The 25,678-nt window shown below is 40.3% G+C and overlaps 1 protein-coding gene across 7 annotated transcripts in view; it reads left to right on the plus strand.

Annotated features, from left to right (window-relative positions):
- The window catches only part of SLC2A9 (solute carrier family 2 member 9), a 311,113-nt gene that overhangs the window by 206,789 nt on the left and 78,646 nt on the right, over positions 1-25,678 (plus strand). For all 7 annotated transcript variants that reach the window (XM_075569353.1, XM_075569343.1, XM_075569350.1 and 4 more), the window contains exons 11-12: positions 7,628-7,729; positions 9,385-9,460. In XM_075569353.1, coding sequence (XP_075425468.1) covers positions 7,628-7,729; positions 9,385-9,460 — 178 coding nt within the window. The remainder of the gene's footprint in view (positions 1-7,627; positions 7,730-9,384; positions 9,461-25,678) is intronic.

The raw sequence follows: 25,678 nt of genomic DNA on the forward strand, positions 1-25,678 counted from the left end.
AATACTGTTGTAATATAAATATAAATATACAAAATATATATACTGTTGTAATATAAATATAAATATACAAAATATATATACTGTTGTAATATAAATATATATGTACAAAATATAAATACTGTACTGATATAAATATAAATATACAAAATATATATACTGTACTGATATAAATATAAATATACAAAATATATATACTGTACTGATATAAATATAAATATACAAAATATATATACTGTTGTAATATAAATCAACAGAAATAAAAAAAATATTAGATTTAAATTAAAATTAATTTTATTTTTAAGTTGTATAAATATACTTACGCGTTAGTTACCCTTGGTGCCCTTTTGCGGTCTCTGTTTTTTCCGTGTGCATGATAGCTCACGGTGGTTGCTGGCACAACGATGCCAGAAGTAGCTAACCAGCGTTGGATAGCAGCAATTCGGTGTCCGCTCGTGTACATGTTCTTAATTCACATGCTGAGCTCCTTGGAAACCTTTTTAACATGCATTGCTGCGAGTAGAAAGAAATACAAACACAAGAATGTGTATTCGATGTTTAGTCGATGTGTATTCAATGTGCAGTGAATCCACAAAATGGATGGTGTATTTATACGGTAATGACTCACATTAGAGTACGCCCACTTTCAACACCTGTACCTGGTCGCCATGCATAAAAGGTTACACACTTTGCATAGCCCACCACTCGATGATCTGTATCTGAACTTGCCCTTGTCCAGATACTGCATTGTGCCACCTGCTTCCATGGAGCAACCCCGATTCTACGGACGCAGGAACCCACTCGCCTCTGCCGTGCCGGTCAAGCAGAAAAAGCGAAAGGCGGTTGCCGTTTCCATGCCAAGGCAAAGCGACAGGCTAAGGCCAATAAAGAAAACCTTCTGCTGACCCCAAAGGCTAAGGGTTTTCATAGACGTCAGCCTTATTATGTAAAGAAGATATACGGTGATGTACTCTCGACGCAAAACGATTGGCAGCCAACCCATCGAACCCGCAGACCACTTCCTAACATACGCTTCGACGACTCTGCCGCCGCTGTCCCGGAAATCTTCAGCCTGTCTTCTCCACCCCTCGTCCTTGACGCTGCCGCCGCCCTCCCGGAAACCCACAGGCAATCTTCTCCAGTTCTATCTGACGACGCTGCCTCTGAAATCCACGGGTCACTTTCTCCTTTGCTCTTAGATGACTCTGCTTTTCGTCCGGAAATCCAAATGTCACTTTCTCCATCCCTCTTCGACGACGCTGCCGCTTCTCCTCTACCGGATATCCACAGATCACCTCCGCCCCTCTTCTTCGATGTCGCTGCCGCTTCTCTCCATGGAACCCCCATCTCATCCTCCATTGCACCCATCCACCCAGATGTTCACACGCCATGCACAAGAAGCAGCTCGTTAGACCGGATTCTGTATGGGATAAGTGTGGATCTCCCGGGAACTCTATTGTGCTAGCAAAGATAGATCTGCTTCTGGAGACTATGCTAAATGTAGAGCAACGGATGCTACAAATGGATCAACGGATGCAACATATGGATCAACAGATGGATCGATGGATGGTGAAGATAGAGGCTGACATAGTGGGCATACATTATTTGCTCGGTGTTAATGCCCCTGTTTCCCCGACGCTGGAGCAGGGGGGTGACATGGATGTGATGAATGGGACCTTTGACCCCCTTCCATCACCAAGCGCACCTCCTCCACTAGAAGATATAGTGTACATGTATGCCGTTGAGGAGGACATGACAACCCCGTCAAGACCACGCCAGGAGACAACACGGCGACCAAGACCGGAGGAAAGCTTCCTCCCAGACAACCTACCATCACCCGTCACCTCAAGCACACCCGCTCCCAAAAGACCTACAGTCGCTCGCATCGATACGGTGCCCGACATCACCCTGTGCGATCTGCCACCGGCGCTCAGGGAGAAGTATAGGGTGAAGAGTGCTGGTGCACCCCACAAGTATGCCTTGTTACTTTTTAGGCACCATGTTCCCTACTCGTTGTACTGCGACTGGGCCTTCAAAGTGAACTACGATGGAAATCGCGTAAAAAGGCGCTTCCTGCCAATTTAAGAAAGAACATTCTGGATGAAATGCGGCGCTTTTATCCAATTACAGATCCTGTAATGAAAGGCGTTCGAGACTGCATTAATAGCATTTTGCGCCATGCAAGGAATCGGCCATGGACGGACAATGTTGAGGACTTTCTGTAATACCATACTGTTGTGCTGAACTGTATTGTACTGTACATGTTTTGACCTGCTGTACTTAAATAAAGGAGATGTTGTTGTGTGTTTTTTTACTTGTATTTATACAGAAATGTTTTAACTTGCTGTCCACACACATAGGACCTGCACAATTCCAGTCCCTGAGGGCCGCAAACAGGCACGGTTTTCAAGGTTGTCCTGAAAACCTGCCCTCTTTGCTGCCCTCGAGGACTGTAGTGGTGCAGGTCTGACTGACTGTTTTGCACACCATCCCACTGTACTGTATATGTTTCTTTAATAAAGGAGATGTTTCGGTTGTATACTGTATTTTATGTATAAAGTTTTTTTTGTAATCACAGGTAAGACCATACTGTTGTGCTGAACTATATTGTACTCTACATGTTTTGACCTGCTGTACTTAAATAAAGGAGATGTTGTTGTGTGTTTTTTTACTTGTATTTATACAGAAATGTTTTAACTTGCTGTCCACACACGCAGGACATGCACAATTCCAGTCCCTGGGGGCCGCAAACAGGCACGGTTTTCAAAGTTTACCCTGAAAACCCGCCCTGTTTGCTGCCCTCAAGGACTGTACTGGTGCAGACTGTTTTGCATACCATCCCACTGTACAGTATATGTTTTGACTTGTCGTTCTTTAATAAAGGAGATGTTGCGTTTTGCTTATTTTATGAATAAAGATTTTGTTTTTAAAACATGTGACTGTAAACAATACTGACTGACATAAATGTTTTCACAAATGTAGCATGTTGATGTTTTGAATTGCTGTGCACTTAAAATGTTTCTACATTGTACAGTATTTGTAAATAAATGTTTTTGTACTCCACCAATAAAAGAACATGTTGATTTGTTTTACATTGTTCCATTTGCTCCTTTGCTACTGTAACAAAATACAGTGTTTCTAGAATGTCGAGGCATACTGCACTGTATACTGTAGGCATGCTCAGTATAAGAGTATTAAAAAAAATAGAAGACACACACTGTACTGTATGTACTGGCACTGTATACTGTAGAAGACACATAATGTATATGAAACATGTAGAATAAATGCATAGTTTTTATTTTTTCGGGTTTATTACACAGTATACTGTACTGTATATAAAAAAGTATTGTACAGTATACTGTACGGCCGGAAAACATCAGCATAATGTTTCAGGTACAGTATTCTATCCTAATCAATAACAACGGCCACTAAACTGTAGACTCCGGTACGTGGGTTTTTAAATCCGATTCAGCAGGCATTGTTACACAAAGCGATATTATCCATCGAAATCCCTCCATTAGCCGTTTTCTTTTCTGAGGAAAAACAAAAAGAAAAGTTTTACTGTAATGGTCAGCCCCCTAAAGAAGTTCCCAGCCAGTCCCACCAATAATTTTCTCGGGGGGCGTCTCCTGTTCACATGCGCATGCACCTACCGTCGATGTAATGACACGCATACTGTATGCGTTTCAAGAAGGTTCCAATGCGCATGCACCTAGCGTTCCACTAATAGTTCAGTATCTGCAGTACAGTACTGTAGAAGCCGCTCAGCCAATAATATTGCTTACAGGAGACTCACTTGACTTTTGAATCGCACCGATATTGATACTGTATTGTCAAAATAAAAAAACACAGAAAATAATACGGCAACAATACTCACCATAGAATTTCCCATTCAGCTGGCGCCGGCGCCAGTCCACTGCCATTCCAGCGTTCTTGATCATCCACGTCGATAGTTTGCAGCGGGACTAGTCCACATGTAGTCAGCTGATGAGGCTGGAAATTGCTTAGGTACATGCAAGCTTGATCGCAACTGCATGCGAAATCCGGCTCAGGCTCAGGGTTGTCACTGACGGTGGGACCGTCATTGGAAGCCGGTGCTGGTGCATTGCTTGGCAGAGACTGTCGTTTCTTAGTTGCTTTTAACACGACCCTTCGCCTTTTGCCGTCATCATGATCATAGATACAGGAAAAAGCCGGTGATACACACCAATACCCTCCAAGAAATTGTGGGTCAATATGATAAAAACAGGGATCGCTACATAACCTTTTCCTTATTGCACGCTTCCACGTATGAGGAGTTGGCGAAAATTTGTAAAAGTCATAGTTTTCGATAAAATACTGATAAATTTGAACAACTGTATATATATTGTTATTACGCTTTTAACTTTTTCTAAGGAAAAGGTTAAATAATTTGGGTACATCTTTAGACCTGCCTTTGTCATTATAGGCTATTGCCAGAAATAACGTTATGATAATCATGATCTGGATGTGAGTAATAGCTACATTTGGTGGCACCTATTTACAGTAACGTTATTTCCCTGCGCTAATGTTAACAGAGGATCGTGGATATGTGATGTTAGGCTAACGACTAATTAGTATTGTTTCTCATTTGCATATCAGTACGCCTAACATCCATCCAAAGTTCTAGTCTTTCCTAAATCTATTTGAGCTTCTCCACTGCTGAAATCCCTCTCCTGGCTTCCTATCAAATCCTGCATCACAAAGTGCTCCTCCTCACTTTTAAAGCTTTACACTCTTCTGCCCCGCCTTACACCTCAGCCCTAATTTCTCGCTAAGCACCGTTCCAACTCTTGCGTTCTGCTCAAGGATGTCTTCACTTTAGCCCTTTTGTGTCTAAAGCCCTCTCCCACCATAAACCTTCCTCACTGACTGCCCTACACCTCTGGAATGCCCTTCCCCTCAATATCCGACTAGCACCATCTCTATCCACATTTAAGACCCATCTTAAAACACACCTCCTTAACGAAGCATATGAATAGCTCTGTGGCTGATACCTCATACATAAACCTTGGCCCCTTGCAGACACACTTACCAGAACACTTTCCTACTGTCTTTGTACATTACTCCTACGTACCAATTAGATTGTAAGCTCTTCGGGGCAGGGACTCCATCATATGTTATTTGTATTATTTGTTATATGATTATCACAAGCATTACTGCTGTGAAGCGCTACGTACATAAAGACATACATACATATGACATTTTAATGGTTAACTCAAGGTCAACGTTACGTTAATTACCCTAGTGGCATTAGGATAGCGTTATGATAATTGTGGGTAAGGTCACATTAAATAGCTTAATGGAGCTTTGTTAATCTGCCACTACAGGTATGTGCACTGAGTTTTCATTAAACACATTAAAAAAAACAAAACTTAATCTACTGGTGTATTATATTTCACTGCTTATTTCTGTCATGCTTGTGCTCTCCACACAAGCGAGAGAGAAAGGGAAGGGCCCGTTAGCGTGGTGGGGAGGCCGCAGGGGATACAAAGGGAGTAAGTTGCCGTGCAACTGGGGATCGGCGCATGTAGTCACGTGACAGCACCGCGCGCAGGATAATGCGCGACGCATCCGGAGGTGTGATGCCTGGCTCAGAGACACGTGTGATCCAGCTGCACATGCGCGCATGCTCTGACAGCAGAGCGGGAGTGCGCACTCTCAGGCACCAACGCGGGGGTAGAGGGAAGCCAACGCTTCAGCACAGGAGTCTGGAACGGGAACCAGGATCATGAACTGGAAGGAGCCGGGGAGGTAAAGTCCAGAGCACAAGGTAACATCCACAATGGAATTGCTTCTTGGAGGACGTCCAGCCTCCTTAAAGGCATAATGCCAGAAACAGCAAGGTGCAGCGAAACTAAATATAACATAAGGGTTCTTAGTCTAATCTATTGGCCAAGGAATTATTAGCCTGCTACCACGTTAAGGTGAACCCTACTAAGCAGATACCTACACTACCCGACGGTAAACTAACCTTAGTAGTATATGAGTGACTGTCCCAGTCTTCCGGAATACAAAGGAGATGAGTAAAGGTCCAAGGAGGTCCAGGCAGGAACAAGCATGCAATGATGGTACTAGCAGGCAGCAAATGACTAATAGCAAAGAGAAAGTCAAAGAGAGGCTTACTTCCTGTCAGGAGGAAGAGGGCAGGGTTTGCCAGGAAGCAAGATGGCGTTGCTTGCTTCAGAATCCTTAAAGACACAGGATCTTGACTCGCAGCTAGAGGGCGGCGATCAGAAGTTAACAGGTAAGAAAGGAACATGCCGCAGGGGGCGTGTTCCGTGCATCGTTACAATTTCTTACGATTACCTGATATCTAAAATTGGATCAGTCAAACATTAGATTTCCATGTGACCTCAATGGTTTTACTTTTAAAGCATTTCACACATAAGCCCAGATACACAAAGATCCATTATTGACCTAATAAGGTGTTAACTTAAGTTAACACATTGTTATGTGCTAATGTGTATCTTCAAAGCACTAATGCAGCATTAAGTGCTGATGTCAGATATAGCTGGCCATTGTGTTAGCACACATACATACACACTCACACACTTTAACCCGCAGCTCCTTCCCTGCTCCCCGCCCAAGGCGCCTCTCACCTAGCTCCTTCCCTCCCCTCCTGCCCATTGGCTGACTCGCGTACCACGTGAAGCGTCAACGCCGAAATTCACAAGATTCTTGCAGCATCGGCCGGCTGGCGCATCACAGTACATAATCAGCCCTGCCGGAAGGAGGCAGTGGGGGCAGGGACCACTCGGGCAAGGGTCTGGTGGTTCGCGGCCGCGTGCCCCGCCGGCCGCAGCGGGTTCGCAGCCTTATGCAAAAGAGGAGTTCCCTCTAACCATGTCTATCAGCATTGAACAACATGTGGATAGATACCTGTGCAAAACAAGCAGCACACCTGGGACATATTTTATTTGCATATGTAATTTAAATTTAAATTACTCAGATAAGCATACTGTATATATAAGAGCATCTGTGCTCTTTTTTGGACACACGTGTCTCTCCACGTGTTTTTGGAATGTGGGTTTGAGGGAATATATAGCACTTGGGATGCTAATAAAATAGGTTTCTCTCTCTGGGCCATAGGGTGGAGGGTGGAGGTGGTGGAGGGGGGTAGAGGTGGTGGGGGGGGGGGGCGGGGGAAGCTATCAGAGGTACATGAACAATCACAAACATTGGCCTTCTGCATGATGTAATTAGTGTGTTTGGACAGAACTGAATTTCAACTTTCATTGTATGAATGGAATTTTATAAACCTATTAAACTAGCCAAATAAAGTGTTGATTTGTGGATCTTAAAGTAGCATTTCAATCCCTCTCTCCCCCCCCCCACCCGGAAACAGTGGGTCCCCAGAGATGAAAATAGCTCAAGTGAACCCCCAGTTCCAATCCTGTTAAAAAATAAAGAGGTTAGTTAGTGGGGATTACTGCTTTAATTACTATAGTTTTATCTGTGAGTATGCCATCAACCATAAGTATAGTTTTGAATTGCATTTTTGCAATATACTTTTCCATTTAAGATAAATGTTAAGAATGTGTTTGATTTTGTGATAATATAATATTTGACCAATTAGTAAATCCGAATATCACACGTGTCTCAATTACAGGGTATGACTGTTGAAAAGCTTGGACGTAGACCTCTGCTAATTGGAGGATTTGGATTGATGACATTGTTCTTTGGAATACTGACTGTCTCTCTGACTTTTCAGGTAAGGAATTTATCTTAATTAGAAAATTTTAAATTAACCTCCCAGAGCAAAAACTGTAGTTGTTATAAACATATATTTTGTTATACCACTGACAGGCGAGACAAATGTTTTACATCAAATTCATTTTCCCTGTATTCCTTAACATGTTCAATCTTTGACATGCTTTGATACCCCACCCCCTTAAATTTTACTGTGTAGTAATCATTATGCCAAATGAGATTTGTTTTTCAGAGCACATATCCAATGGCTCAACTGTATGCAACTTTTCAAAATGTTGTGTTTGTACTGTATTGGTAGTAAATTAAATAGGAAGTAGTCCTGTAAAGTGTCTGATTGTGAAAGTGAGATAACACAAACCCCCCAGCCTCCCCCACCCCCTCCTGCTTCTCCTGTCCCTACTCTTTTAGACCCAACAGTAAGTTCCACTTGGGGAAGCAAGGCCAAACTTCTCAATACATTCCATAGTTCACTAATTCAGTGCTGTACCTTTGTTGTCCAGTCTGTGTGGACCTATTATCTACTTGCACAATCACAGTAACAGTAAAGCAGTTCTTAAAATAACTTCCTGTGAAGGTTCATGATCCTGGAAAGAAAAAGCATTAGTGTACAACTATTGCTCAGGAGTTCATTGTTAGAGGTCAGTCGCCACCATTAGCTATGCCCTGCTGTTCTTCTTCATGACTTGTGATATTAAAGGAAATGTTGGATGATATATGATAGCGAACAATATAGAAGTGGAAGTTATTGAGCCATAACCACTTGAATCTGAGAAACTAAATTGAGATCCACAATTGACCTCCTCTATGCTATAATATACCTTCACTATTGCCATGTTCAGTCATTTTGCATGACCTGACCATGACTGACGTGATGCAATTATAAAGTTGCATTTAAAATCATAGATAACTGAAATATCTTTTGAAATATGGCACTTTAATCTTTCTAGCTATAGAAAAAAAATATTGCTTTGAGGAACTCAAAAACGTAATTCAGCTGAGTTGATTAGAGTTGTTACCTCTACTGAGTTGTTTACAGCACTTTAAATATTTAAAACTAAATTCAAGAGCCAAATGCTGACTATACTTAAGTGATTCTTATACTTAAGTGCTTAATTGATAGCAGAAGCAGGGTGGGTTGGGAATAAAATAAGCTTTCATAGAATGAAGAGAGACATTTTCAATGACTCTTGATGTTTTTTAAAAGCATGACAATACAGCTGGATACAAGCTTTTTTGCCTAACTTTAGTATTTATTTCTGTGTTGATACAATGTGCATGAGGGATAGATTATTACCTTACCAACTATTAGAGTAGATAACTATTAGAGGCTAAGGGTTCTATATAGTCTGAAGTGGCTATTCAGCTTCTTTTTAGTTGAAAATCCCAGTGACGACAATGGCCAAAAGCTTTACGAACGGCTGCTTTTTGAATATATAGAATATGGCACTGAGCACTGCATTATTGTAGGACAGACAGGATGTGTTTTTTTGACTATGGATACACTACATAGCTCCTATTGTATTTGGCTTCTGTAAAATATAATATACCTTATTATTCCACAAAAAAGAACAGCTTTGCCTATTGTCACTAATACATACTGAAGGAATACCCTTTGATATAATACACAAGGATATACATTATACATTGTATTTTCAGCACCATGCTTCATGGATACCTTACCTCAGCATCGTGTGCATTCTTGGTGTAATTGCATCATTCTGCATTGGACCAGGTAAGCCATTGTTTATATTCTGTATAATGGGAAATGTCTCGCTCAACCCTTTGTCTTCGTCAATGTTGATATTTATGTTGAAGTTTCAATAATGTGTGGGTGCTACAATGGCTTTCAATCAAGAGCTTTAAACAGGGTGTTTATCAAAGACACAGAGAAGAGTTTCCTATTTGTTTCACATTGTTATAACCTCTTAAAATGTAACTTGTACAGAAAAATGTGCTCTATTTATATGTGAAGCCTTAAAAATTGTGAAAAAGTATACACAGTATATATATATATATATATATATATATATATATATATATATATATATATGTGGCACTGTGTGCTCATTTGCATGTCATTTCCCAAAATCATTGCTGCAGTGGAAGTGCAGTATGCTGGGTGATAATGGTGAAAGACAGGGTTGCAGACCTGTCTAAGACATGCAAATGAGCATACAGTAATATTTCCATTTGCTATATGCTTTGCTGTGGAGCGTTTTTGGCCTTTTTTTTTACCCACCATAGCTTAACTAAGTATGGAAAAACCCATCCTCATTGCTTCATTTTAGCATGGCCAGTATAACCAACCCCCCCACACTGATGAGACCCATTAAGGTCGAAACAGCTGTCTGTGGGTGGGTAGGATAATGGCTTCAGTTTATTTGTTTCAAATGTTCCTCTTTGTGTTTGACTAAATATAGCTTTTGGGGTAGTAAACAATTTATCCTGGGTCTTTTCATATATGCACGGATGAAACATCTACATTTTATCTAGAAAATATATTACAAAATAGCTCTGATAATTTTTCGCCTTTCTTTGTTTGCTTGGGTCCAGAGGAGAACCGGGAGGGGGATGGGGGACGCGTGATGGGACTCTATCGCCAACCAGCAGTTGGAGGTCGTGGGGTAGTTCCAAATGACCGCCTAGCGTAGTTGGGCTGCTTGGTAGTATCTGATCACGTCCGGGGCCCCCAGACCCCCTCTCGCCCTTGAGGACAGCATCACTGATCTCGGGACCCTAGGCTTGCGCTGTTTCCAAATAAAACGGAATATATGGGATTGTAAGTTTGTCAATTCTGATAGTGGTATTATTACTGGGAGGGTTTGGAAGAAGTATAGTAAACAGGGGAGGATGTTAATTTTACATGAAACAATTCTGCCAAACCAGGAGATTTGGTGGTGGTTCCAATTGTCTAAGTCTTTCTTTAGCTCTGATAATTTTTAAATATAATACACCCTTTTTAAGCATTTTTTTATATTCACCTAACTGGGCTTCTGCTGACACCTATATTATGCTCAGTATGTTTTGCATTTTCTTGCCTTAAAGTTGTGCTATTTTATTTGATGTTCAATGCTTAATGCGTTATGCAGTGAACAAGTTGTATGTCTTAAAATGATCAGTCTTCTATTGTGGATATTCCATATACAGTATCTCCTTACATTCTTGTTGCTAGAAATTGTGGAAATGTCTACTGTGTCTACTGAATAAAAATGTAAATGCATGTTCTTTTTCACTGAACATTTTTGAAAACTGTTTGTATTAATGCACAAAAGATTCAATTAGTAAATGTTGAGACACACACTTGAGCAAACAGCAGGGTTGGCTCAATTGACAATTAGTTGTTAGGTTTTAAATATTATTATTATCATTATTATTATTATTATGCTTGAATTGCTGAAAGATTTTGAACTGCCAGTCAATTTAATGTATGTACATCTCAACATGATTTTGACATGGCATTTTGTGGTTTATGGGCAAGTCTAATTTTCTAAAAAGGAATAATATTCTATTAAAAAAAAAAAATTTTGACTGCAAAATGCAACATCCACAAAGCTCAGTTGACATGGGGCTTATAACGTGACATTAGCTAAAACAGGAACAGACGCTAAGTTCCCTGAGTTAACATGGTATCCTCAATTTTATGCAAAAACAACATTGTAACGACATCTTATTTCACACTTAAATTACTATGATAGGTTTATGTAATAGGCCCTTTACATTATTTACCCTTTTGATGTTATCAATGCATTGCAAAAAAAAGGTCATAAAAATTGGCTATATTTTTGAGCAGTAGTAGGATATTGCCAGGTATTGAAGTTTGATGAGCAGGATGTGAGTAGCATGTGATTAAGTAACTAGCCATCAATTCTAAATAAGGCATGCATTTTCATGCTCACTTGTGGTACTGTCGTTGCATATGTAATTAGAAAAAATTTAGGCAATGCGTATCGCTTAGATAAAATAAGTCATCATTGCATTATTTAGGTGTAAAACCTTTCATAAATATAGTGGTAAAAAGAAATCCTAGGTATAAGAAACTACAGTATAGGAGTACAAACATATTTTTACCCAGGTGTCCCAGTGCTTGGAAGAAAGGTTCAACAATAATTTCTAGTATAACTGCTGATTCAGAGTAGATGAAGAAGCTCATGAAAGAAGATACAATATCTAGCAACAATATAACAATACGTTATCTAGCACCATGCTATAGTTTATATGATTCTTTGGTCTCTCTCTCTCTCTCTCTTAATATACTATTAAGATGCCAATATCTGATTAGAGAAACTAATAGACAATAATTTCTAGTATAACTGCTGATTCAGAGTAGATGAAGAAGCTCATGAAAGAAGATACAATATCTAGCAACAATATAACAATACGTTATCTAGCACCATGCTATACAGTAGTTTATATGATTCTTTGGTCTCTCTCTCTCTTAATATACTATTAAGATGCCAATACCTGATTAGAGAAACTTAAAGCTCTGTTAATTTGAATGGATGTTAATGCTTTAATGACCAAGTGAAAAGGAGTTTGTATTATATTTAATAAGGGGCCCCTGTCGGTGGGTTGATGTGTGTTTTACCTTCATTCACTTATTAAAGTTGCAAAAGATCAAATCAAAATTAATAATAAGATAACAACATTTAAAATCCCAGTTGCAACCTTTGAGATAAAATATTAATCCCAATAGTCTTCATGTTTGGGCAGTTCTTGGGTTAAAATAATTAGGTGACATGCTCTGAAGTCAGATTTCATTTTCAAAAGCTTTGCATGCTGCAGTTTCATCTATGGAGAACTCTCAAGTTGGTTCCCTAAAAAGATTATTAACCTACAATTAATCTACATATAATATAGTAAAAAAAAAGGTTTATTTTAAGTGTGTTTTGTAGTGTAATGTTACGCTTGAAATTGCAGTCCTAAACGGGTCTCTTCCACCCTCCCTGTATTTCACAGAAACTATCTAAGGCAAATATGAAGTTTACTATGTATAATTAATGAGCAACCAATTTGTGGATTCTCTGTTAAAATACAGTAGATAAGAGCCCTTATTAAAGAGATATACACACATATCATTAAACAGAAAAAACTCCCAGATCAATCTGCCTCACTAAGACCAGGGCACTGTATATCCATGTGTCACCCCAGACTGGTGACCTGGCTTTACACAACCACCCACTTTTTTTTCTATTATACAGCCTTAACTTCATCCAGCCATATAGCATTACTCCATGCAGCACTGGGTAGGAGTATTTCTGAAGGAAAAGTCTAGGAAAATCTCTAATTGTGTAGGACTTTGTTAATAAAAAGAAAATATATAATTACACTCAGAATGCTTTTTATGTTAATATAATGTCAAGTGAGCACTCTCTGCAGGCTCAGGAAGCCCCTCCTGTTTTTGCTTGTTCCTTATTCAATGCCAGGTTCCTGTATTGCCAGTGGTACTGATCTGGTCATCGTGCGACTCTGTGAGGGCATTGTATCAATCCTCTGAAGAAACTGCAATAGAAGTGAAACGCTTGAAGAAGTTTGAGCAGGTTTGTCAAAGCCTTCTCCCTGTAGCCGTAACACCATCACAGGGTTATGCCCTCTCAGGCCTGTGCTCCCCTATTGGGCCCCTTTCTCCGGTGACATATAAAGCTCTTCCTGAAGAACTCTTTAATGGCTTCTCCTATCTCACTGGACTATACTAGACCAGTCTGGCCCTTCACATGTCCTCCCTATATGACTGCTCACACTTGCCTTTGTCAACCTTATCCCTCAATAACTCCCTCTAGACTACGCCACAGTGAGTTTGCACCTCAGAATTTACCAGGAACACAAGGTCACACATCAATGACAGGCTAAACCATGCACCTCCTCCTAGAGTTTCTCTGTTAACTCTTCAGTCTTGGCAATAATGCTGTCCCCCTTGAAGATCCCAGTCTTGTGGACTTCTCTGTTTATTCTATGAGATTGCTGATCAGTTTTTATTTCTCTTTCTGCAAGCAATTTTCACTCACGGGCACCATTAACAAAGCATCAGAAGTCACATAAAACACATCTTTATTACATTCTGTTTTGTTATCCGTTTCACTTCTTCCCTTAGTAAAATGTTTAGTCTACCCTGACTGCTGCTCCTGTTACAATAAAATACTGTCTTACATCCTGCAGGGAATTGATCACGTTACAAATGTAGTAAACATGTCCAGTAGTAACACAGCTTCTCTCCTCTAAAACTGATAGTTTATCAGGTTCTTTCATATTAGGTGCTTCATTTCAGTATAAACAAAAGTAGGATCTGGGTCGTAGTGCCAGAGACAGAGTAGATTCTCTCTGCATTCAGATGATTGGCAAAGACAGATGTCTGTCCCTCTGTATGTAGCTTTTTTTCCCATCTTGAGATTCTCTTCAGGGCTTATACTAAAGTAATAAAGGAGGGAGAAAGAGTAGGTAGTGTGACACCTTTTATTGGACCAACAAATAGGTTTGAAAGCTTTTTTTGTATCAGCTATCAGGGTTCTTTATCAGTTTAACTGAGAGCTGCTTTTAAAAATCCATCGACCCAAAGACCATCTTCCCTCCTTTTCCCAAAACACTTGTACATTGCACCTTATCAACTCTATTTTCAATGTAGAAAATAGAAATACACTTCTCTGGTCATACTGTATGCACATTACAAGAATGAGACTGCTATTATTTCACCACACTAGTAATTTCTGTCATTTGTGTTATTTGATTCCATGGCACGAATAAATAATTAATTGACTTCTTAATGCCATTAAAATATACAGTATGTTTTTTTTTAAAGTAAGCTGCTTATGAAAACATGTCAATTTAAATGTGCCTTACTTGTTTTGAGAAATAAGTATTTTGACCTCAACCTTGGAACTGAACATGTGCTACAATGATAGATAGTATCTTTACAGAATTCCAGCTAAATTAAACACAACTACCATAGAGATAACAGAACATAAAGTAGCCCAAATCAATAAAACTTTTTAATGGAAGAAATGTTGTGTGTGATACCTACCCCTGTTGGCCTCTTCTTTACAGAATTAGTAATCGAGAAATCTTTTCCTCACAATTGGGACATTTCTATTCATGTTTGCAAGGGTCAATCAAAGTGAATACATTAATTACAGAGATCGAAGATGAAACTATCAATCAGCCAGATATCCAATCAATATTATGGGCATGTGTCTTTATATGAACAATTGTTAATGTTAACTTATATATAGGACCAACTGTAGAATTCCTATCTAAAAACACGATTGTCACATGTTGTGCAGCCACAAAAGGCACAGTGCTTAAAACAATGCACTTTTTAACATTACATGCAATGGTTAATCATTCCATAGATATAATGTAACCAATGTTTCTTATGGTGTAATAAACTATAGCTCTAGAAAGTGGTAGTTATAATATATGCCACAGAGTGCGTTGGGCTGCAATTTTGTATTAGTAATTTAATATAATTGTAATTTAAGAGTGCAATCCAAGTTTTGTTTTTTTTGTGATGGTACAGTATATAATAACTATTCTTTGCACAGCCTAAAGATACATAATAGACTTTGTGATTCCAACATTTTGTTGGAGAGAAACCTGAGTGGGACATTTTTAATTTTAAGTTATTATGTTCACTCAAAGTGGTCGTTGAGAACAGCACATTTGGAGAGCCACAATAATGTATTATGCATCTAGAAGACATTTTAGTTGTTCTATGTAGTAAAATAACAAAGGAGGGCAAAAGAGTAGGTAATGTAACACCTTTTATTGGACCAAAAGATAATTGATGAAGACGCCTGAGATGTTTCAGTTTGTAACATGTCCACTATCTGTTGGTCCAATGCAATAAATCACACTACCTACTCCTTCTCCCTCCTAATCTGTTTATGAGAGCTGATAAAGTGTAATGTACAAGTGTTTCAGGGAAAGGAGAGTGGATGAGTGGAGTTTACCTGTCTCAGCTGTTGTGCAGCAGCAGCCACTGGTGGTGACACTGAGCTCCTGCAGATCCCTGAACCTCTGGATTCCCACATAGAGCGAGGCACCTGTTACCCAGTTTCCAGTAATGCCATACATTCACGACTGTTAATCTTAATTCAAATGATTGAACACGGCACACAAACCTTGTTCAGAAAGAAGACTTCCACTCTTGTTCCACAAGGGTTTGGTTTCCAACCTCCAATTATTTAGTTTAGATCTTCTGTTTTTCTTGGCATTGTCTTCCTAAATGACTTTCCCTGTCACATCTCCTACAAATGGGATGTCCTTGGGAATTAAATTGATCTGTTTACCTTCTGCCCTCTCCCTGGTAAAAGTTTCAAGCTTTGCAGTTTTCAGGTAGAACAGAGAATTGTTTTTGGTGAATATAAATAACAACATTGCAGCCAGATAATTTTCAGTTATTACCCAAGCTCTATCTTAAATTAAATGTAATTCTCATCATTCCTTTCTAAATCTTACAGCCCACAGTTGAAAAAAGCTATTACCATTTCAATTCCATCTTGGTCCCTAACCAAGACTGCACAAGCCCTTTGTTACGGTTATCTGAGTAGAATCTGAAAGACTGGAAGCAATACGGGCATGCCAGTATCAGTGCCTCAGTGAGAATGGTTTTCAATTTGGCCAGTATGTCCAAATACAGGACAGTCCGGTTCAATACTGGACACCTGGCAACCCTAGTGGCAAGAGGTGTGAGCAGTGAGTAGTAGAGCTCAAGTATGCTGTGGCTGTGGAGGTATCTAGCAGCTTATTTAGCCCAATACTAGAGCTGTTCCCCTGAATAGCAGAGGTTGTGGGTTCTGATACCATTATTTATTTATTTATAAAATATTTTACCTGGAAGTAATACATTGAGAGTTACCTCTCGTTTTCAAGTATGTCCTGGGCACAGAGTTAAGACAAATAATACATGTTTACAAATACAGTTACATAATGAGCAGGGTATACATTATATACAAGACATTGCATGCACAGTTAAAGATAATTTGTATTATGGGCGTATGAAACAATTACAGACCACATTAAAATGAAAGAACTTAGACTGGTGGTGGATGTAAGAGTCTCCGGTAGGTTGTTCCAGTTTTGGGGTGCACGGTACGAGAAGGAGGAGCGGCCGGATACTTTGTTGTGCCTTGGCACCATGAACAGTCTTTTGGAGTCTGATCTCAGGTGATAGGTGCTGCGTGTGGTAGGGGTGAGGAGCTTGTTCAGGGTAGCTTGCCCATAAAGAATTTGAATGCAAGACAGGAAAGGTGAACTTTGCGCCTAGACTCGAGTGATGACCAATCTAGTTCTTTGAGCATTTCGCAGTGATGTGTGTTATAGTTGCATTGGAGAACAAACCGAAAAATTGAGTTGTAGAGGGTGTCAAGTTTGCTGAGGTGGGTTTGAGGTGCAAAGCCATATACTATGTCTCCATAGTCAATAATTGGCATTAGCATCTGCTGTGCGATACGTTTTCTGACCAGGAGACTTAGGGAGGATTTGTTCCTGTAAAGTTCCCCTAGTTTGGCATAGGTCTTGGTTGTCAGGGTATTAATGTGCATCTCGAATGTTAAGTGGGAGTCAAATCATATGCCCAGGTATTTAAAACTAGTAACAGGAGTTAGGGTGGTGTTAGTGTTGGTTCTAATCTGGTTCTCAGTCGCTGGAAGCTTTAAAAATGTAGTCTTGGTCCCAAACACCATTGTTACAGTCTTGTCAGTGTTTAAAAACAGTTTGCTTTGGGAAATCCAGTTTTCGAGTCTGAAAAAGTCAGACTGAAGTATGTGTTGAAGGTCAGAGAGGCTATGGCTGTGTGCATATAGGATTGTGTCATCTGCATACATGTGTATTGAGGCTTCCTGACAAGCTGTGGGAAGATCATTGATGAACACATTGGCCCTTAGTTTTGGATACCCCCTTAAACTTCCTGTTTCCAGACCATGTTGTTCAGCCATCCTATTCTAGTCTTGCCTCATGTTTGTTCCTGACTTGTCTGGCCTGCAGCCTCCTTTGACTTGCAGTATGTCCTGATCTCAGCCTATTTTGACTTTGCTCCGGTCTCCAGCCTGCCCTTGGCTCTGGCTGGCCTTTACCTTGCTCCTGTCAGTTGCCTGTCCTGACCTATGATTGTTTAACTACGTGTCTGCCTGCTCATTCTGTACTGATTCGGAGAGGGAGTGGCTCAGTGAGTAAAAGACACTGAGTGACTGAGAGTTTGAAGCAGGGGAGCCTGGTTGAATTCTCGGTGTCGGCTCCTTGTCACCTTGGGCAAGTCACTTTATCTCCCTGTGCCTCAGGCACCAAAAACATAGATTGTAAGCTCCACCGGGCAGGGACCTGTGCCTGCAAAAGTCTCTGTAAAGCGCTACGTATAACTAGCAGCGCTATACAAAAACATGCTATTATTATTATTACTGTGCATTGCTTCAGATTCCCTTACAAGTCCTAATTTCCTGTGCTCCTGTTTGTCACCTGCATTCATGTAAGATGCCTTCTGGCACCCCAGATTGTTCCGGCCCCAATTTGACAACCCTCATCTTACTTGACCCTGGCCTGTCCTAGCACTCTGATTCACTTCCTGCCCTGATTCAGTATCCCGGCATCACTGTACGCATCCTGCTTAAATCCCAGCTTGTATCTGTTGACTGGGTCAAATTGAGATACCATGGTTCTAGCATTTCTCTGCCGTAAAGCTTCTTCTGTCTTGAAATTGTGTGTGTATATAATATATATATATATAATTATTTTTTTTATCATTATTTTATTTTTATTTTTTTCATAACATATGTCTGGAAAGGAGTTGGTTAGGGCCAGAGTGGGAAAAAAAAAAAAACAAAAAACAAATTAATCCAAAATAAAGTGGTACAGAGATTTCCTTTCCTTTCCTTTAATCTTAAATTGAAAGTCTTAAATAGGTCACACTTATTATTTACATTTCAATCTGTTTTATTTAAATATAGTCTGTAGTGTAACGCATCGCACATATTTATTGTTTTAATTATAAGTACTAAGAATCAGACAATCCATCTGTGTATGTTTCAGATAGCCTTAAAGGTATTGAGTACAAATATCAAAATGTTGTAAATCAAACACATTCATGTTCAGTCCAAATACGTGTAATGTTAAATAATTATTTTTAATGTTTAGACTTAAAAAAAACAAAACAATTATGGTATGATGCTATATTTTCCTTTTGTTATTTGATTTTTTTGCAAGGCATGTCACAGGGCAAAAGTGCATTCAAGCAGGATGATTGAAAATAACTGTTGTGTTTTGCTAAAAGCAACAAAATTGACCTAGTTTGACATCAACATTATTTTGTCTGGTGGATTTGTCTTTGTTTCTCTTACAAAATGTAAATTGTAATATTTTAACTGTCATTGTTTTCTTTCCACCTTTTATATCTGTAAATGTTTTGATTGCATTAAATTTCCTATCATTCTCCACCTACCATAAGTGACACATCAGAAACCTACAACATCTTTGAGAATGGACCATTTATGCCATGCTTTAGGCAATAACCTTCACCTAGTCTGCACCCTTTATGTAATAGCAGCATCTCTTGTCAAGACAGATAATCATTTTACATTTCATTTATTTGCGGATTTTCTTACCACTTATTGTGCTTCACATTGATCTGGTTTAAGGGAACTCCATTGTAAGAAATAGTCAGTGTTTTTGGAAAAAATATATTTTTCAGATATTGTACAGTATGTGCACTTAAAGCGCACTTGAAGAAGAAAGCAGTGTGGTCTCCAAAGCTCATGAATGAGAAAATATGCTGCATGAAGTCCTTACATATCAGTTACATTTAAAATATGGCAACATGCAATAAATCAATTACAAAGAATTCAAAAGTTATAGTTGTGGAAATCCCCTAGAGAAACATAATCTGTGCAGTTTATGGTGCCTTTTAAGTTCCAGCTCTTCTCTAGAGACTGTATGCAGTGACCTTCACTTCTGATAAAGGAAATTGTACAAATGGAGAAGAGAATACAAATGTAAGCTGTGCTATTGCTTATTATGATGGCACAATATGTATCAGTAATCAATATACCATGGTGTTTTACAACATAGCTTGACAACAGCTAATATGGATCATTGTAAGTAGCATTAGAAATGTATACTCAAAATAAGAGTTATCATAACATACAGAATACAACATGGTATTGGTAAATTAGAATACTTTACCAGGTAAATCTATCTGTATGTGTACTGTAGCATACATTTTTTTTTCTTGGGTCCAGTAATTATTGATAATGTCTTTTCAAATTCACTAAATACTGTCTTAATCTTTAAGAACTATTTATACTCATCTGAGCAAACCAATTATTTCAATAAATGATTCTTGCCAAGCAGCTCGGTTTTTGACATGTTTTTGCCTCTCCTAATTCTAGAAACAATTAAATAAATGCCTAAAAAGTATTTGCATAATTCACGTTTTATGCACTGTATCCATTTAAACATGTTTGTAAATGCCACTGCTCTTTTCATTGCCAAACTTGTCTATCAGAATGATTTCAAAGAACATACTAGAGATAAGAATGCCAATAATGTATGATGGTATACTTCCAGGTAAACTGCTTGAAATAAATATGTTGTGGTGTAAATGGGATTTTGAATATATATTAATATTCCTTAATGCATCAGTCCTATTTTTTTTTTTGTGCCTTAACTGGGAGTTGCCCTGGGCTGGTCTGTGGTCATCCAGTCTCTGGTGACCCCCTGGCTCCAGAGATATTTGAGTTTTTTTAGTCAGTATGTGACACAAAAATGCTGAAAGTACGGCAGCAGGGCCACCAAAAGAAAATCTCCCAGTGATATTTCAGCTTTCCACTAGCTTTCGGGGTGAGCCTGACCTCAGAGACAAATTGTGTCCACTGGGCAAGTATTCTTGTCCGATCAACCAAATCATGTTGTATCTCGGGATGGAGAACCGAGATTTCTAGTAGTAAAAAACAATTCGCCACCTCAAGAAAAATAATAATTGAGCAGTGCCTACTGCTGCTTTAATATAATAATAATTACAGTAAAAGCAAGAAATGTATTTGTGTCAGCAACTCCACATTTTGCCCCTTCAAAGCTTTTCTGCAGAATGAATATTAGAAGGTTTCGCTTAAGCATCTACAGATAAAGAAACTTATTATATGTAGCCCCTTGCTAAAACCAGGGGCCTTATGCAGTAAGCGCCGCTAAGGCTTTTTTCGGCATTTTTTGCCCTTCCGATTCAGTAAGCGCCGATAAGTGGGAATTATCGGCAACTTTTCTTCCCGATAAAAAATTATCGGCAGCCAAGCCACTTATCGGCACTTTTTGAACCCGGCTGAATTCAGGTAGCCCCGATCAGCTTTTCGGTGCTGATCGGCACTCCAGATTGGAGAGTTTATCGGGAATCCAGCCCGCCAACTAAAGTTGGCAACTTGGTGGAGGAGAAGCATCGGCAAGGGCGACACTTAGAAAAAATCAGCCCTTTTTCCTGTCTGTGATTGATGTCGGGCGTCTCCAGAGCTGATACCCGCACCGGAGCCCTCCGGCATGCATCCAAGGCAGAAAAAAGGCATGTACAGCCCACTTCATTACCTTAGCGGCTAACCGCTAAGGCAATGAAGGGGTTAACCCACCGTGCCAGCTTTATTGTGGGTAGCGGGGGTGGGTGAAGGGGGTATTTGGCCCTTCTTGTTTGTTTAGGGCTTGCGGGGGGGGGGTTGCGGGTGCACTTAACCCCTTCACGACCGTAGCAGTTAATACCGCTACGGTCATGAAGGGGTTAAGCCCTCCCGCTACCCCCACAGCAAGCCCTAAAAAAAAACACCATTGGGGCTAATACACCCTTCACCCACCCCCACTACCCACAATAAAAAATAATCACACACAGCAGCCCCACACTAAATAAATAAATAAATCTAAATAAATAAATAAATATCTCTATATAAATAAATGCATAAATAAATATATATATATAAATAAATCTAAATAAATAAATAAATATCTCTATATAAATAAATGCATAAATAAATATATATATATATATATATATAAAACCATAATACTGAGTTAAGTTATGGTGAGTAAAAAAAGTGACAAAAACCCTCCACAGGAAAGCAAATATGCAAATATAACTGTATGCTCATCTGCATGTCTTAGGCAGGTCTGCAACCCCGCATTTCCCCATTATCACCCAGCATACAGCACTTCCACTGCAGCAAGGGATTCTGGGAAATGACATGCAAATGAGCACACAGTGTCACTTTTTGCCTCAATAACCATTTTTAACATGGTTCCCTATAGGCTTAAGCTTGCTGCATGGTCACAGCTTTGAGCACAGCCAGGGTTAAGGTGCATACCCAGAAAACCACCCACAGACAGCTGTTTCGACCTTGATGGGTCTCATCAGTGTGGGGTTGATTTTACTGGGAATGCAAGAGAGGCTATGGGATAGGCTAAACCATAATACTGAGTTAAGTTATGGTGAGTAAAAAAAGTGACAAAAACCCTCCACAGGAAAGCAAATATGCAAATATAACTGTATGCTCATCTGCATGTCTTAGGCAGGTCTGCAACCCCGCCTTTCCCCATTATCACCCAGCATACAGCACTTCCACTGCAGCAAGGGATTCTGGGAAATGACATGCAAATGAGCACACAGTGTCACTTTTTGCCTCAATAACCATTTTTAACATGGTTCCCTATAGGCTTAAGCTTGCTGCATGGTCACAGCTGTTGTTGTGCTAGACAGTCCCAATAACTGTAAGCCTGCTGAAGTGATTATGTTCAGAAATGCATTCCCTGTATTAGGTGGGATGTGCAAACCTCTAGTTCCCATATCCCTATTGCCACAAAACATTAGTGAGGATCACAGGGTATATACGTGATTTTTTTTATAATAACCGCTGCTGCAGCTGTATGTGCAGAGTTGCAGGGTGCTCTTTGCTGTAGAATGGAGATTATCTCTCCAAATCGTCCCGCCACAAAAAAGTTGGCAACAAGGTGAGGAGAAGCTGCCGATGAGCGGCGAGAAGGCACTTAGAAAAAAAATGCATTTTTTTTGCCTTGGATTGATGCCGGGAGACTCCGGAGCTGATATCCATTACTATAAGCACCGGAGACCCCCAGTATGAATCTGATGCATGAAAAATGCATTTAGAGGCAACTTCATTACCTTAACAGCTAACCGCTAGGGCAATGAACAGGTTAACCACCAGTGCCATGCTTATTGTTGGTAGTGTGGGTGGGTGAAGGTGGTATTTGGCCCTTGGTAGGTGTTTAGGCCTTGCGGGGGGGTCTTTCTGGTGGACTTAACCCCTTCATTACCTTAGCGGTCAATAATGGTAATGAAGGGGTTAACCCACCCAGTAGGCCTAGACAACCATCCTTGGGCCTAATACCCCCTTCACCCACCACTGCTACCCACAATACAAAAAAATACACACAACAGTCCTACTAGCCATCTCTACGCCACCAAAAACATTACAATATTTAATAAACAACAATACACAACCCACCCCCTGTACCCCACATAAAACCATTATTTATTTTTACACACAGGATTAATACCACAGGCCGTCGGGGGTCCCCAGGTCCTACTGGGCACCTGGGGGGTTCCCACAGGTGTCTGGGGCCCCTTGGGTGGTCCCCGCTATGCTCCATGGGCCTCCAGGGGGTCCCCGCGTGTGTCTGGGGGTCCCCGGGTCATCCCCACGGGTGTCTGGAGTCCCTCAGGTGGTTTAAATGGGAGGCTTCAGGTGGTCCCTGTGGGTATCCGGGGGTCCCACAGGGGTCCCCAGGTGGTCCATGCAGGTGTCCAGGATTCCTCAGGTGGTCCCCGTGGTGGTGTTCGGGGGTCTCCACTGGCCTTCGGTACCATTCCTGTATTAAAAAACCCCATAAAAACATGGCCTATATTTCAAAAAAGACACCTCACCTACCCCCCACCAAACACATACCGTCCAGATTTGGATAATAGATTATTTGCCCATTATTAAACACAACATTAGCCAGCCAGCATAAATAAAGTAAATAAAAAACGTTCTACTTACCCTTGTCAACATGAAGGGCGTCCTCGTCAGCTTACTTTAGGGCCATGTCCTCCGATGCCAGCAACAATACATTAAAAAATACAATCTAATGGCCCCTATACCGTTATGGGGTGCCAGTATTCCCCTGATTTGTTAGAATGTCCCGGTCACGTGACCCGTGACGTGGGAGAATTTAAGCAATGCAGGGAGATACCGTACCCGCACCCCATAATTGTGCCTTTAACTCGTGAAGCAGCGGGTCCTTGGACCTGAAATGAATGCGATTTAACTCCGGACACAGCTTGCTACAATACTGTGTTATTGAAATAAAATAAAAGCTGTGCGATCGCCTATTAGGGACGCACAGGGAATGTTAATAAATGTGTATCGAGAGTGATACACCAAAGAATCCCCTTTAGATAGGCGCACTGCAGACCTGAAAATAAAGACGGTCAGGGGTAGGATGTGGTGTGTATAAATAAAAAACTTTATTAAATATTTGTGTATAAATAAAAACTTTATTGAATATTAGTGTAATAGTGTACACAAAACAGTATATAGTGCTGTACTATACACTGACTAATAATAGACTGCTGTTGGTCTATGTCAACCTCCGTCTAAAGGGGATTCTTTGGTGTATCACTCTCGATACACATTTATTATCTATCTAGCCCATCCCCAGGCAGCACGCCTCTACCTTCTAGGGGTCTGAGCGAGGTCCCTTTCTATAGTTCGCACAGGGAATGTGACTAATTCAGTCTCACTTTTAGTGCACGTCTCTTACAGACAGGTGTGGCCCGGTACAATTCACAAAGCGCGAGTAACATTGAGATGCAGGGACCCCCCGGCTGTGTTAATCCCAATGGGCCATTAAGTCTCCTTACTGAGACCATAAAACCACTTAGATCACAGATGGAAAAAAATGGTGCCACAGCGTATTTAGGGTTGGCAGCACGACCGACCATAGTCCTGCATCTGTGTATTTCATCAACTGGGAATAAAAACTTTATACCTACATACAAATGACACAGGCAGAGCAGAGAGGGTCATGTACGGACAAGAGATGAATGCAGATTATTTTTGTATCTGTTTAGTAACCTGCAACAGATTACTTGACAGTGTTTTACTCTTCTCTCCAACAACAAAGGAGTCTAAGCTGGAGATACAGTGAGAAATACAAGCAAAGCCTCACTTTAAGTAAAACTATAATCCTTATCTGCAATGCACCGCAGGCGCCAGCAGAAAAGTGGTTATATGGCATTATAGGGATTATTATTATTATTATTATTATTATTAGACTCTTATACGTGTATATGGAGATTTCATCTCTTGAAATACTGAGCTGCTATGGGACTTTTGGCTAATCCCTGGGGATGGCTGAGATAAATCAGAGCATCAGATTACTGCCTGGTTTTAATATACGCATCAGAAGCAGCCACCAAAGTTCTAGGCGTAGCAGACTTATGTGGGGCAGCTGAAACCAGATCTAGTGCCACTGTGTAAAAGCTTTTATGATATTTCACACCAGATTAGAATAGGGTCTGACAACCCCGACACCAGCCTGACCTTCAGACACACAATACGTGCAACTGCATCTGTTCCTCAGCTCGAACCTGTTCAGGCAACTGATGGTCCTGTCTGTGTGCTGGAAGCCTCAACAGTAGTCACTGTCAGGAAGGAATAAGTAGAGGTTAAGAAAAATTATGGTATAGTAGGAGACAACAGTGACACTGACATCGGAGTTTAAAACAAACAGTTGCCCTCCCCCCCCAAAAAAAACATTACTACCTGCATCTTCTAAAACAGTACCACTTTCCACAGCAACCTGTTCCGCTAACACAGACAAACAGGCGCGTGAGCAGATGGTTACTGAGGCATTCTCACAAGTGGGGTTGAATCAGGTCCAGTACTACGCCTTCTCCGGCACATGGTACCAGCAGGACCCGTTTGTTGCTGGTACATCA

This window comes from Ascaphus truei, chromosome 1, assembly GCF_040206685.1.
Source record: "Ascaphus truei isolate aAscTru1 chromosome 1, aAscTru1.hap1, whole genome shotgun sequence".
Taxonomy (NCBI): domain Eukaryota; kingdom Metazoa; phylum Chordata; class Amphibia; order Anura; family Ascaphidae; genus Ascaphus; species Ascaphus truei.